This window comes from Daphnia magna, linkage group LG6, assembly GCF_020631705.1.
Source record: "Daphnia magna isolate NIES linkage group LG6, ASM2063170v1.1, whole genome shotgun sequence".
NCBI lineage: Eukaryota > Metazoa > Arthropoda > Branchiopoda > Diplostraca > Daphniidae > Daphnia > Daphnia magna.
This window is the reverse complement of record NC_059187.1, coordinates 6,045,337-6,058,813: the sequence shown is the minus strand read 5'-3', so window position 1 is coordinate 6,058,813 and position 13,477 is coordinate 6,045,337. Positions and strand designations below refer to the sequence as shown.

The 13,477-nt window shown below is 37.9% G+C and overlaps 1 protein-coding gene and 2 long non-coding RNA genes across 5 annotated transcripts; 2 read left to right on the top strand and 1 right to left on the bottom strand.

The window, feature by feature from the left end:
* The first annotated feature begins 6,055 nt into the window (after positions 1 to 6,055).
* LOC116924938 lies at positions 6,056 to 7,105 on the top strand. Its single transcript, XR_006648164.1, has 2 exons — positions 6,056 to 6,700; positions 6,755 to 7,105. It is a non-coding gene; the product is annotated as an uncharacterized LOC116924938 (long non-coding RNA).
* On the bottom strand, positions 7,027 to 8,231 carry LOC123473843. Its single transcript, XR_006648165.1, has 2 exons — positions 7,349 to 8,231; positions 7,027 to 7,279 (listed from the first exon to the last, which is right to left on the bottom strand). It is a non-coding gene; the product is annotated as an uncharacterized LOC123473843 (long non-coding RNA).
* A 90-nt stretch (positions 8,232 to 8,321) lies between these two features.
* LOC116924937 (14-3-3 protein zeta) lies at positions 8,322 to 12,459 on the top strand. Of its 3 annotated transcripts, none has more exons than XM_045175364.1 (5): positions 8,322 to 8,471; positions 9,218 to 9,537; positions 10,111 to 10,234; positions 11,131 to 11,288; positions 11,569 to 12,459. In XM_045175364.1, the coding sequence occupies exons 2-5, from the start codon at positions 9,238 to 9,240 to the stop codon at positions 11,722 to 11,724; spliced, it is 738 nt and encodes a 245-aa protein (XP_045031299.1). In that variant the 5' UTR covers positions 8,322 to 8,471; positions 9,218 to 9,237; the 3' UTR covers positions 11,725 to 12,459. The 3 variants fall into 3 exon arrangements, with proteins under 3 accessions (XP_045031299.1, XP_045031298.1, XP_045031297.1); XM_045175363.1 differs by having other exon boundaries at positions 8,323 to 8,471; positions 11,125 to 11,288; XM_045175362.1 differs by lacking the exon at positions 11,131 to 11,288 and adding an exon at positions 10,763 to 10,926 and having other exon boundaries at positions 8,326 to 8,471.
* Positions 12,460 to 13,477: the final 1,018 nt, after the last annotated feature.

The following is a 13,477-nucleotide window of genomic DNA, read 5'->3' as shown; positions in this document are numbered from 1 at the left end:
GCTGCGGCCAAAGATCTAGATAGTTAGATCCTGCCGATTCTCAATTCATCATCCAGATCATGACGAAACCGATTAGTGTGTATCCAATTGTTATTATTCCGAAAAGAGACGGCAGTCTTTGCCTATGCGTCGATTTCCGCGATCTAAACAAGGCCACCATCCGCCGCTCTTTGAAACAGTGAGACCCTTCCAAGCCTTGCTAACAATCCCACCCGGACTGCGGTGTTTCACTGTTATCGATGGATTGAAGAGATACCATCAAGTTTTCCTTGACGAAGAGTCTTCAAACCTATCCACGTTCTCTACCCTATTCGACCGGTACAAATACTTACACCTGCCCTTCGCCGTTAATCACGCAGGCAACGCTTACAGTCGCCGGAGGTTTTTGACGACATGCCATGTGACCGACGAGTCGTCGAAGACGTTATTGTATTTTCCACAACGCACAAGGAACACTTAACATCTGTTTGCAAACTGTATAATTTTACCACCAACTACGATATTGCATTGAATTGCAACAACCTCGTTTTTGTGTAAACTTCCTTCAAAATCGGTGGCTAGCAGTGTTTTGCATCTTTTTAAAGAGCAAAGATAAGATAAGATAAGATAAGATAATTTTTATATCTATAATAAAAATTAATTAAACATTTCATAATATCATTTGTATAGCGGAATACATTCCGCTCGACCCTAAGGGTGTAGACTTATTTTATTTCAGCATTTTCAAAGATTTGAAGTTCATGTAGCCTTCCTCGGCCGAAGCACGCCCCCTTTTCCTCAGACTTATTTTTGCTCTGTTGCAAAGAACATCGCTCGACAAACATGTCCCGGCCGCCAAGTGAATTTTTTAGGGGCCGTTTCTACGACCCACGTGTAACTTTTTTCGACCAGCCTGTACCCGAGCGAGAAAAGATGCGTGAACGGGAGATTTGTATTCGTTCACATCTCCAACATCCCGGCTATCAGTTCAGAGAAAGATCACCGATTGGTTTTCCTCGGCACGCGTCGCAGTGGGGCAGTAGTGGGTACGGTTTCTTTTCCCCTTTGGAGGACCACGAGGGCCGTTTTTACGACCATCGTACAGAATATCGCGACGATTATTCATACGGTCCAGCAGTCGAGTATAACAATCCCCCCAACGATAGGCGAGAGGACTTTCAGAGCTACTATTGTGGAGAAATTTGGCGCTTAGCCATAAAAAAGGATGCTGTTTAGAAGTGTTTCTTTTACTTCAAGTGTTTTTTCGCGTCACTGGGGTGTTTTTTTATATCCTCTCTCGTCCAAAAAGAAGGATTTAAATAATTTAATTTCCAATAATTATATTCCTTTTTGAAGTTGTGGCACCCCTTTGAATCTTTATAGATTTTACACAATGCCTAATAGGTGTTGTGTCCCTAATTAAAATTCAGGCTACAGTTACAGAAATCCCGTCGAAGACAAAGTAACTTTTTTCAAGACCAAAGACGCACCCTTTATTTTTTTGGAAACAACTTCATTTGTTCTGCTCGCTCTCAGTTTTACTTTAATCTCTTTTGGCTTTTGTGAACACCCTTGAGTAAAACAAAAATAAATTAGGTTGTGTGTCATAACCTACGTCAAACAATAAATAATATTTACCAGGGAATTTTGTTGGAACTGCATTCTGTTTCAGAGTCCAGCGAAAAATTGGTATGAATTGTTCTTCTCCGTTCATGATAGAGTACTTCCCTTTGACAATGTCGTCTTTAGCAAAATGATGGGAACAAACCGTAAAATTTGATGTAACCCGGTAATTTTTTCTAGGAATTGCCTTTGTTCACTTTCGTTGCATTTTTTCGTCTTTGGTCTTGAAAAAAGTTACTTTGTCTTCGAAGTAAAAGAGGGGATGGTTCGTTCATTGGGTCGATTTTGCCAATAAGGCTTCGTCGTTAATAGTTTCCTTAACGATGGTAGTGGCACCTAGTGGACAGAATTGAAACACGTGTCAATCCTACACGCCCTTGTGCAAAGCTTTTAAAAAGGGGTGTAAATATTAAATGTAATACCATAGTAGAAGAGGTGATGGTATGTTCACTTACTAGAAATTTCCCATAAGGCTAGATCCCAGGCTGCTTCCATAAATGTTAGTGACACCAATCGGATTTTCTGGAGAACTACGTTTGAAAGTTTAGCGCGGGTCAGTATAGCAATTGACATTACGGATGATATTAAACGTACTATTTGTACTGTAAATCAAAATTTTACGTACTAGGGGAGACTGGAGTAAGCCGGGACGGTTTTCGTTTTCCCCCTATATCTCCCAAACTAATCATTAAATGAATTTATTATTTTGTTTTTATGTATTCCATACGGTAATGTACCCCCCATATTTTTTATATAATTTAATAATAAACCATTTTCCCATAAAAGACCTTTAAAGTTTTCTTAGATTTGTGGGAGGAGCCTATTTTGAGGGGTAAGTGAGGACACTAGGGTGGGTGGTGAGGGACGTCCTCCGTTTTCGCCTTGAAATTCATTAAAAAAATTTGTAAAAATTGAAATAGCGTCCCACTGCATAGACTCTATAAGTTAATAAATGTTTCAATTTGATTATTGTGTTAATAAAAAAATTTTCTTATATGATAAAAAACCCTTATTACAAGATAGGTGGGGGTTGGGCTTATTGTAATCGATTAATATGCTGAATAATCGATTGCTTGTGATCATCGTAAGGAACAGTAATGGCGTCATGAGCTCGGTGATGATTGATGGGCTTGAAGGCCAGACCCGCCCACTAATGTCCCATTTTAGTCAAAAACAGCTGTCCCGATTTCCCGATAAAGACTATTTTTTTAAAACGTTAATATTATCTACAGTAATTGATCGAAAATTATAATTTTTGTTTTTAACAATAAAGAAATGAATAAGCTTCATTTCCATATTAAATTTACATGCCATTTGCGATTATTTTTTTCTAGAAACATTAAATGGCGGAGACAAAATTAACTAAAAAAAAACCGTTTTTTTAGTTATTGACAAAACTCAACCAAATTTCATGCCAAAGTAGATTGTATGTATCTAAATAACATACTAAAAAATTTTTAATTTTATTAAAATCTACTATTTTTCCCCCTACTGTCCCTCTTGACCCGGTGTCCCGGCATACTCCAGTCTCCCCTATTTATGCTGTTACTCAAGAAATGTCCTTTTAATATATTAAAAAATAATAAATGCACATACTCTTTTCATTAATAAAATAAATTTGAAACACTAAGTATGAACGGTTTAATTGACTGTTTTTTTTCTGGCAGGATTGATTTAGATTGTTTACAGGATTTGTAATAGCTCGTCTTTCATTTTCTTCCAATGACACCACCGTTTTCTTTCTTTCCTTGGAGGTAGTAATAGTGTTTATGGGTAATACAACTATATTGTCTGCTTCTGCTACCGGTATGTCATATTCCTGGGACACAATAAAGGAATTGGTAGCTTCCATTGGTTCACTATCTTCCTCCGACACATTCAAGGAAATGGTAGCTTCCATTGGTTCACTATTTTCCTCTGACACAATCAAGGAATAGGTAACTTCCATTGGCTCACTATCACTCTTTGTTTTTCTGCGTCAGGCCTATACAAAACACAAGACAAACACAAATAAATTATAGGCTTATAGACATATATCAAAAAGAAATAAATGTAGGCCTACATGTAAACAAACTTTATATGTTAATAAACGTGTGTTTCAAATTTCAATGTTTTTTATGTAGATTTACTATTTTTTTTTAAATTTAGGAGTTACTCAAATCGGTTTCCGCGTAGAAATTTTTTTGCCGTGTTTAACACGGCGCTTATGGCGGTACGCGTCATCTTAAAATTAATGCTGCATATAAACGAAATAACATTAAAATCCCCAAATACTCTAGTTTTTCAGCCCATATAACCTAGTTTACTTTTTATTTATTAGATTTTATGAGAATAACACAGCAGAAAAGTTATTTACATTAGAAAAACTACCCTTTTTCAAAATTCCCAAATGTTTTACAACACACCCGGGCGAAAGGGGTTCTTGTGGGAGTGGAGTTCACGCTTTGATTTGTTTGTTTCTTTGTGTATTTATATTATTTACATTTATTGTTTGCTGTTTGTTAAGTTTTACAAATACAACATTTTTACTTATATCAATTTTTTTTCATTTTATATAATAGACTGAATTAAGTACCGGTGTGTTTTCTTAAATTAGTGTAAATTGGGCCATAGGCATTTGGACTGGCGGTTCCAAAACCCGATCAGGTAATGATCGGGAAAACCATAATTCTAAAAATTTTAAAAATGATAGGAATGGATATATCTTTATAAGATCTGTCCATTTTTGCAAAAATGATGCTTTAAAAAATACTTATTGGAAGAGTTACCCGATTTGCCGTTTTCCCGGTAGGTCGGTACGGTTTACGGGTATCCGGTTACCCCCCCAATAATAAGTAAAATTTCAATAATTTATTGCGGGAAAACTATAAGACCAAATTAATAAATTTTACAGAAATGGATAGCTCTTGATAAGGGCTATCCATTTCTGTATAACTTATGAAAAAATATTCATACACATAACAGTTTTTTAAAAAATGAATATTGTTACTTAAGTCTATTGGATCTAGTATATTTCTAGAGCGCAAAAAATTCAAACAACTTCTTGTCCAAAATTTTTTTGTTTTTGAAAATTATGTTTTTTTTACAAAAATGGATAACCCTTACCAAGAGCTATCCATTTCTTTAAAATGTATTAATTTTTGCCTTATAGTTTTCTCGCAATAAATTATTGAAATATTACGTATTTTTAGGGAGGGGGGGTCCCTTTGACCGGCTAAACCGCACTGACGTACCCGAAAAATGGCCAAGCGGTTTACTTTCCTAATTAGTACACCCTAAGCAATATTTTAGCAGAATTGGATAGACCTTATCAAGATTTATCCATTCTTATAATTGTTAAAATTTTTAGACATATAGTTTTCCCGATTCTCCCAAAATCGGATTTTGGAACCTTTTTTCTCCGACCCGCACCAACCCAATTGCCCGTGGATGACAATTCACAATAGTTGTAATGAAAACACACCAATATTTAATTTATTTCTTAATTTTTATTCAAAATTAAAAACGATATAATAAAGGTACAAATAGTTTATAGTACGCATGAAGAAGAGGACAGTAAAATGATAACCCATCTTGCAAGTATCACTGGTCCTGCTAACGTGGTAATTCGTACTTCAGATACCGATGTTTTGGTTGTTGCGCTAGGAAATATTGATAAGATTAAGAGCGGTGTTAAAGTTTTTCTTGAATTGGGTTTGGCGAGTAAAAACACTCTAAGGTTTATTGAAGTTATTAGTCTAAGTCAGAAATTGGGTCCAAGATTGTGTAAGTCTCTTTCAGGTTTTCACGCATTCACCGGATGCGACTACACTCCTTCGTTTGCGTACAAAGGGAAAGTTAAGCCTTTTGCTATTCTACAAAAAAAAATTTATGCTCAAAATGCATTTGGAAAATTAGGCTATGTGGAAATGTTGCCTGATCCGACAATAAATTGCATCGAGAAATTTGTATGTGAAATGTATGGGGTTAAGGGAGTCCAATCTGTTAATGACTGTCGATTAGTTTTATTCACGAAGGTTTAAAAACCGAAACATAAGCATCCCATGGCAAGCGTAAAAGGGATCGATGGAAGTCTCTTGCCCCCTTGGAAAACCGTGCTCATTGAGCAAATTAAACGTGTAAATGCTATCTGCTCATTTTGGAACAGAGCAGCTGTTGCCAATCCAACAGTATTCTCCCCCCTCAAAAATGGATGGATACTCGACGATCAGAGGTATTCAATTCATTGGTTCGAAGGTGATGTCACTCCACCTACTCTTGATTCAATGGCTTGTGATAATGAAAAAGATGACAATCGAGATAGTGACAATGATCTTGAAAACGATCGTGAGAGCTGTACTGATTCCAGTGATTCAGATAGCAATAATTCTGATGAAAATTAATGTCATTGCCGTTCCAATGTATTTCAATTCTTTATATTTGTTTTTCTGTGTCCTATAGTTTTGGCAACCAATAGACACCCTGTGTCTATTGGTTGGATCAAGCAAAGTCTGCAGCAAGTTTCGGCTATCCCCCGCCATGGTGCGCACTAGTCGACTAGCCGCACCGACTTTTCCCTCTACTTACACGAACCAAATGGAAAAACCTCTATACGGAGTCCTTATTCACCATCCCAATACCGATGTAAATTTGGTTGAAATGGTGAAATGTAATGATGAAAATATTACTTAGTGGACACAAATCTTTTTCCAAGAGGTGATTTTCTACACTTACTGGAATTCTTTAACTAAAAGTTAAGGATTCTAAGATACTCTTAATTAAAAAATACAAGGAAACCCTGTTTTTGCTTAATCTTGTATTTAGGTTTACGAAGCAGTAGCAGTAGCGAGCGCCAGATGGTGTCGTCGTAACCCTTGTTTTTCCTCTGATTAGTTGTTGCCAGGTAACGCGTCCCCGCCATAGGAGGTATACGAGTTTACAGGCCTTAAGCATTTAGTAGGCCTTGAGTAGACGTACTACCTCTAAACTATTATACCATGATCCCCTCTATGACTCTGATAGGAATGTTAAAGAACAAATTTCAAAACGGGCAAGTAGTAGGATTTTTCAGGCAACAACTTCAGCTCAACAAGATCTCTTGCAATTCACATGACAGAAAGTAAATTTAAATATTTTCAATTCCTTCATTTTAACAAAAGGTTATTTATTACAGGAATTAAAGAATTAGATACATTGTAGTTTGCACACCAATGTCTTTCCAAGCAACCAAAGGTTCGAGCACTGTTAACCAACAACAAATATCTCTAGAAAAAATGTCTGAACTCTTACTATCTCATTGTATTGTTCTCATCTCCTTCGGACAACTCTACCAGTATGGTTCATGATAGGCTTTTGTCTAAGAACTGATCTTTCATTCAGGTAGAATTTTGCAAGCTTGCATCTGATTTTCTTTATGTGTTCATTTTGCAGAAGAAGGAAAATTTCTAAGCAGAAATAAATTTTGTATTTAAATGGATACACAAAGACACACATTTGGTTTTAGATAATAAAACATTGATGCAGATGTGCCCAATTTTTAATTGTTCTTTGAACTTGAGAAAGTCTTATATTTCCAAAGTGTCTCATAAATTGGCGCTACTGAACACAATAACAATAACGCACAAGCATAGCATCAAGAAATGACCCATGATACCACGACTGTAAACAAAATAAATGCCACGCCATCTAAACTGGTGAGCTAAAAATTAAAAAAACACGATTTGGATATGAGATATGATTATATGACTATTTTTGCGTTACTACAGACTTGTTTTGATGATGTAGTTTGAATTCTCGACTTTAAATTTTTACGGATTTCTGATTCGTAAAAACGTGGTAGGTAGACAAACGTAAGAAAGCGAAAATGCAAACCCATGTACGTAAAATCTGGTAATATGTTTTTTAAAAAAGTAGTGCTGTGGACGTAGTTTATAGTATGATAAAAGACCGAATATTAGACTGAGCTCTAAATGAAAAAACTAATGATCGCATAAATGGTGTTCTTAAAGCCCTTTCTGTTCAGGGTTTCACCTATTACTATTATTTCTAGTTAGCACATTTGGATGGATAGAAATCATTACATTAAAAATCGTATCCACCACAACTTTTATTATGCATAGAAATTGTAGTATTATACTAGCAGAATACAATATTTTATATTTCACATTACTGCGTCTGAGCGTGTGACGCTCTGACGCGATCCTACCATGCATACAAGACGTTGCAAAAAAAAACATAATTTAGTTTTATGTCTTTGCCTTGGGATTTTAAAAAATTCTGTTAAAAAAGCATTAAATGTTAATGCATAACTGAGACAGATAAATAAAGAATGGATTCTATCATTGGCGTAGATTACTCTGCTCAGAAATTCCACTTGGAAAAATTACATTTATAAATTCTACACTCTACACATTTCCAAGGGAAGGAGCATATTAAAATTAAACAACCTAAACCTATCGGGGCAATTCTAGTGATAAATAGATTGTATTATATCTTCTATCTTTGTGATAATAGATAAATATTCTACTTTTTCTAATAAGGTCGGTTACATCCACAGTGAATTAATGTGATATATGAATAAGAATTTCACCACGGTACTAGTAGACTGAGCTGCCTGATGAAAAAACTCGATTCTGCCAACTTTAACACTTTGTTCTAGATGGCGTTGCAAGTTTGCATCTCCCTTGGTAAATTCACATTGCCAGCAACTATCGATCAGCCCGTCTATCGCACGGCACGTAGCTGCTTTAAAAGAAAGATCGACTGAAGTTAATCGATAGCTAGCAAGCTAAGAGTAACGAAGCAACGAGTTCCCTTTTATCGCTCGTACAACTCAGTTGGTGCAGCTCAGCCAGCGAGGCATTTTCCGCTATACTTCGGCACCCACTCACGTAAGTCTCAGAAACTTGAATATGGTTAAAATTAAGCGAGAGACAAAGGACTAAAGTGTTAAATCGTGGCGTTTGATATTCGATGCAGAATTAGATCGGCAAAAATCGTTAGTTAACCCGAAACCGTAACCGGTGATGAGGTTGGGCGTCCGTAGAGTAGAATGTTCTTAGCTTGTGAGAGGCGCCATCTTTGCTCCCTACGCGACAGCTCGCGCAACCCATCCCACATTCCTTTTCTTCAAAAAGTTTTTGGGTATTTTCATGCAGCCATTTTCTATTCTGTAGAGAAGTTTTGCGTAGATGCTAGAAATATAGACTCCAATTGTTGGCAAACTTGAAATTCATTTATTTCCATTTCGTTTTTTTTCATCCTCTATCTGTGGCTCCTGTCAATCAGTAGGAAGTAAAGTGTGTCTGTGTGGCTTCTCCTTTTCAAGGCCAGTTCTAAACTTATTAATGCAAATATTTCTCCTTTTGGTGGCTTAAGACGCACACGAGGCCTCTTTACAGTTGGAGGGTGGGTTCTGACGCTCCCGCGTGATTCATGCTTAAGGTCATAGAGGGTGTGGTGTTATTCAATGGTGGTCGACGTTTGCTTTTTTTCTCGTTTTCATCATTGAACATTCGTTCTGCTGCAAAACCATTAAATCAGTATCTAGGTTTCCATTGGATTCCTGCCGGCCACCAGTAACTGGTTATAATGTTATATATTAATGTAATCTTGTTTTTGGCTTGTGTTCTTGCAGGTATTATAAATCAGCAGAAAATGAGCATGGACAAGGAAGAATTGGTGCAGCGAGCCAAGCTAGCCGAACAGGCCGAGCGTTACGATGACATGGCGGCGGCCATGAAATCAGTGACGGAGACGGGCGTCGAGCTGTCCAATGAGGAACGAAACCTGTTGTCCGTGGCATACAAGAATGTAGTGGGTGCCCGGCGGAGTTCTTGGCGTGTCATTTCGTCCATTGAACAGAAGACGGAGGGATCCGAGCGAAAACAGCAAATGGCCAAAGAATACAGAGAAAAAGTCGAAAAAGAACTACGCGAGATCTGCTATGATGTTTTGGTAAATAAAATCGAACAAGTCTCAAGTTTTCAAGCTCAAAGTGTCTCATCGTGTGTTTAACGTCAAACAGACCTTTGGATTTTACTTAAATTGTCCGCTGGCTTTGGAAATTTTCTGATCTTGTGTACCCATCTTAGTCGATGAAGGTCGCATAAGTCTAGACGGTTGGCATCATTGTCGTAGCTTCAAGGTCTTATTCAAAGATGGCCATGTGCTGATGTGTCTAGGGTTAAGCAAACCTGGTCGTATCAATTCCCATATAGTCGTAATGGCAGAACCTGCGCACATAGGAAGTAGTGCCAGTCACCTCCCCCTTCTGTGTATGTATTGATCTTCTATCATGGGGTCGCAAGCCTTCCTTTTTAGTCTTTCCTTTTTTTTCTATTTTCTTCTTGAACTCGGCCTCACGATGCAGGGGTGTTACCTAGCAACAATTTCGTTCTTGGTCGATATCATTTTATTGTCGACAATCTTTGCCGTGTGCGTTTAATTAACTTGTCTGTGATGTAGTTGTGTACTAGAAGTAGTACTAAATCTAATGACTTATTACATTTTGTTTTGTTTTTATCCTAGGGTTTACTCGACAAATTCCTGATCCCTAAAGCCAGCAACCCTGAATCCAAAGTCTTTTATCTAAAGATGAAAGGCGATTATTACCGATATTTGGCCGAAGTCGCAACAGGAGATACCAGAAACGGTAAGCATTGTTGGGTTCCAATTTCGAAGGGATGTGGTACTACGTTGTCGGATCAACGAGTTGCAACTGCAGTATGGGGAGTACAAGTGAAATTGATTCGTTAGCCAGCTGCATTCAATTTCCCTTTTTTTTCACCCTCTATACATCTAACGGATTGAATATTTAACTGGTTTTCCCACCTTTAAAACTAAAAATTTTAAAGTATACTTCTTACACATTATCTATTACAAAATATCGAGTTTAGCCTGTAGTAGAGCTTCGCAGACTTCCGTGATTGCTGTATACGTCTTGGCTTTGTGCCATCACGAATTGGGACGCCGGCTTCCTGCAAGCGGTTTAAATTTGTCATGCATTTTGGGTATGTGTTAGCAAGGGAGGGCTGTGTTTAACAGAGTGCAATCTCAACGTATACAGAGCCATCTGTGAAGACGCTGCGATAGCTGGGATGGGCTGTTTCATTGCGCAGTCGATCAAACCGAGACAGGGTTATAACTATCCAAAATTCAATTTGTTGTTGAAAACCTGTAGCCGTTGTCGACGATTCTCAAAAGGCTTACCAAGATGCGTTCGAAATCAGCAAAGCCAAAATGCAGCCGACGCATCCAATCCGGCTGGGTTTGGCTCTTAACTTCTCGGTCTTCTATTATGAGATCCTGAATTCACCTGAAAAAGCCTGCCAACTCGCCAAACAGGTCCGTTTGTATTCGACTCGGTTACTAATTTTTGTTTTTCTTTTTCTTTTTTTTCTTTTTTTTTTTTTTTTTATATCCTTACTCCTGTGCTTTCGTTCCTGATCCTTTTTTTTTTCCATCATTTTACACCTACGATTATACTCTTGATTTCATTCGCCAACCCGCCGTACATTCCCTAAACTCTGTCCCTCGTTAAAGGCGTAGTGGACGACTCGCAGCGTTCTTACCAAGAAGCTTTTGAAGTGGCTCGCTCCAAGATGCAGCCAACTCACCCGATTCGATTGGGTTTGGCTCTGAACTTCTCCGTATTCTACTACGAGATCCTTAATTCGCCCGACCGGGCTTGTCATCTGGCCAAACAGGTTTGCAAGTTGAAGCCAAAAACTCTTCTTTTCGTCGGGTTATGTGCATGGTCCTCGTCAGCAACTTCGACAAGATCATCTGCGACCGAGTCGTTCGCCGCCTGTTCCCTGTTCCCATCCCATTTCTTCCTCTTCCCCTTTTTTTTCTTTTTTTTTTTTTTTTTTTTTTTTTTCTCTATCGGTCTGCGGTAGTTCTATAATAGTGTTTCCCCTTGTTTTGCATGCCAGACATTTGATGCATCAACTTGTTCAAATTTTAACTTTTCTTTTCTTCGAATAGGCTTTCGATGACGCCATAGCCGAGCTGGATACGTTGAATGAAGACTCCTATAAGGATTCAACATTGATCATGCAGCTGCTTCGCGATAACTTGACCCTGTGGACTTCCGATGCTCAGGGAGATGGTGATGAACAGCCCGAGGCTGAGAACAATTAAGAGACGAAAATCCCTACCCCGCCTGTTTCTATAATCTTTATCTAGAAATCCTTCTCTTGGTCTTAATTTTTTTTTTTTTTCTTCTCTCCTTTTCCCCACTTTCGTCTACCCACATCAAACTTCTGCTTGCGCTACTACATTTCCGCTACTTTTACAGTTAATTATTATTCGATCAATTGAATCAAAAACACATACACAAGACGAGGAGTGTCTGCAAAGAGCATCCCAACCGAACAAGTCTGCGTCCTTTGGCGGACAAGTCCATGCAAACAAATTCTTTTGGGTTTTCAAGTTTGGTTCCTCCCCAACTCATGCCCGTTCTCCGATTCGCCTGTAATTGAGAGGATATGTCGTAGTCAGAAGGACTTGGAAGAGTTTCATCCTACATCAATACCAATTTTTTCCTCCCTTTTATTCAACTTACTGCAGAGATCACATCTTGTGCCGCTGGGCGACTTGTGTGTTGTAATTTTGTTGATATGCACACTTTCTGTTGAAGTTTCTTTTTTTTTTTTTTTTTTGTCTTTTTTTAGTGTTCCATTTTTTGCATACAAAAAAAAAAGAGAAAGGTATTCCCAGTATCTCCCCACGTCCCTCAATCAAGTAACAGACTCACTCAACTTACCTTTATCTGTCTTCTTCCAATCCTTTTCCTTTTGCAAAGTGTATGTGTAATCACGTCTTTGAAAAAAAAAATAATGAAAGGCGCGCATTAAATCGCTCCTTCCGATAATAGTTGAAGGCCAAATGATTGGGAAGTATTGATTAAGTTTTGCGTAACAACTCGTGATTTTTAAACCACTAGATTCGTCCGATTAGTATTTCAGGACATATTGGAACAGACAAAATAATTCATCTTCAGAAGTATTTCTCCTTCAACCGTTGTTATTCGCATAACTTCATATTCAATACTCGATTCCTTTTGTAATGATTTGTAAGTTTTTACGTCTTTGGCGGAAAAAAATGGTCACAAATCAGGAAATGCCAATTGTTCGCACTTCACTTCGCTAACACAAGGTTAATTGGAATGTTAACATTGTCATGGTAGTTGTCTTCGGCCAACTTAGGTACCCATGTTATAATTTCTACTAGATACGTCTGCTGGAACTAGCGGAAATTAGAAGATTAGACGCCGTGTACGGGAAAAAAAAGAGTTTGGTAATATCGGAACATTTATAGCAATTTTATTTAAATGTTTATCGGTATTATTTAAGACGTTTGTTGGTATTATCTTATCGGAATGAAACTCTTGAGTGCCATCTTGAGCAGTAGCATGAACAACGAAACCGAATTCGTAATTGTAGGTCTTCCAGTAAATTTTACCTCCCGAGACTGGGATAAGAGGTCCGTTTTACGTTGTTTGGTCTGGCAGGAGAACCAACTGATTTCTAGCAAGGCAAACGTGTGTAGCTCAGTCAACGAAGTGCTCTACGTTGACGACATGCCTAAGCTTTACACAGCTGTAAGCAAGTTGTTTAACCGCTTCATGTACGTATTGGATACATAGTCTGACCAAACTCAAATGCCAGCTCATCCGTTATCTAACGATGGCTGAAGTAATTGGTCAGCACACAAATTGAGTCTTTTTGAATTTTCGAATCCAGAGTTCATGTTTGGTTTGACAATTTGGTTACAAGATAAGTAACTCAATGTTTGTCACACAATCGCTTCCGACCAGATAGGCTTTGTCCTCGTCTGCTTGAACACAAGTTAGCCTTGTACTTGACTCCGCTATGATGTAGGGGTTGATTTA

Coding starts and splice junctions, on each gene's coding strand:
- LOC116924937 (XM_045175363.1), top strand. CDS start 9,238: ATGAGCATGGACAAGGAAGAATTGGTGCAGCGAGCCAAGCTAGCCGAA. Junction 9,538..10,110: donor AGATCTGCTATGATGTTTTG/GTAAATAAAATC, acceptor TTTTTATCCTAG/GGTTTACTCGACAAATTCCT. Junction 10,235..11,124: donor AACAGGAGATACCAGAAACG/GTAAGCATTGTT, acceptor CCCTCGTTAAAG/GCGTAGTGGACGACTCGCAG.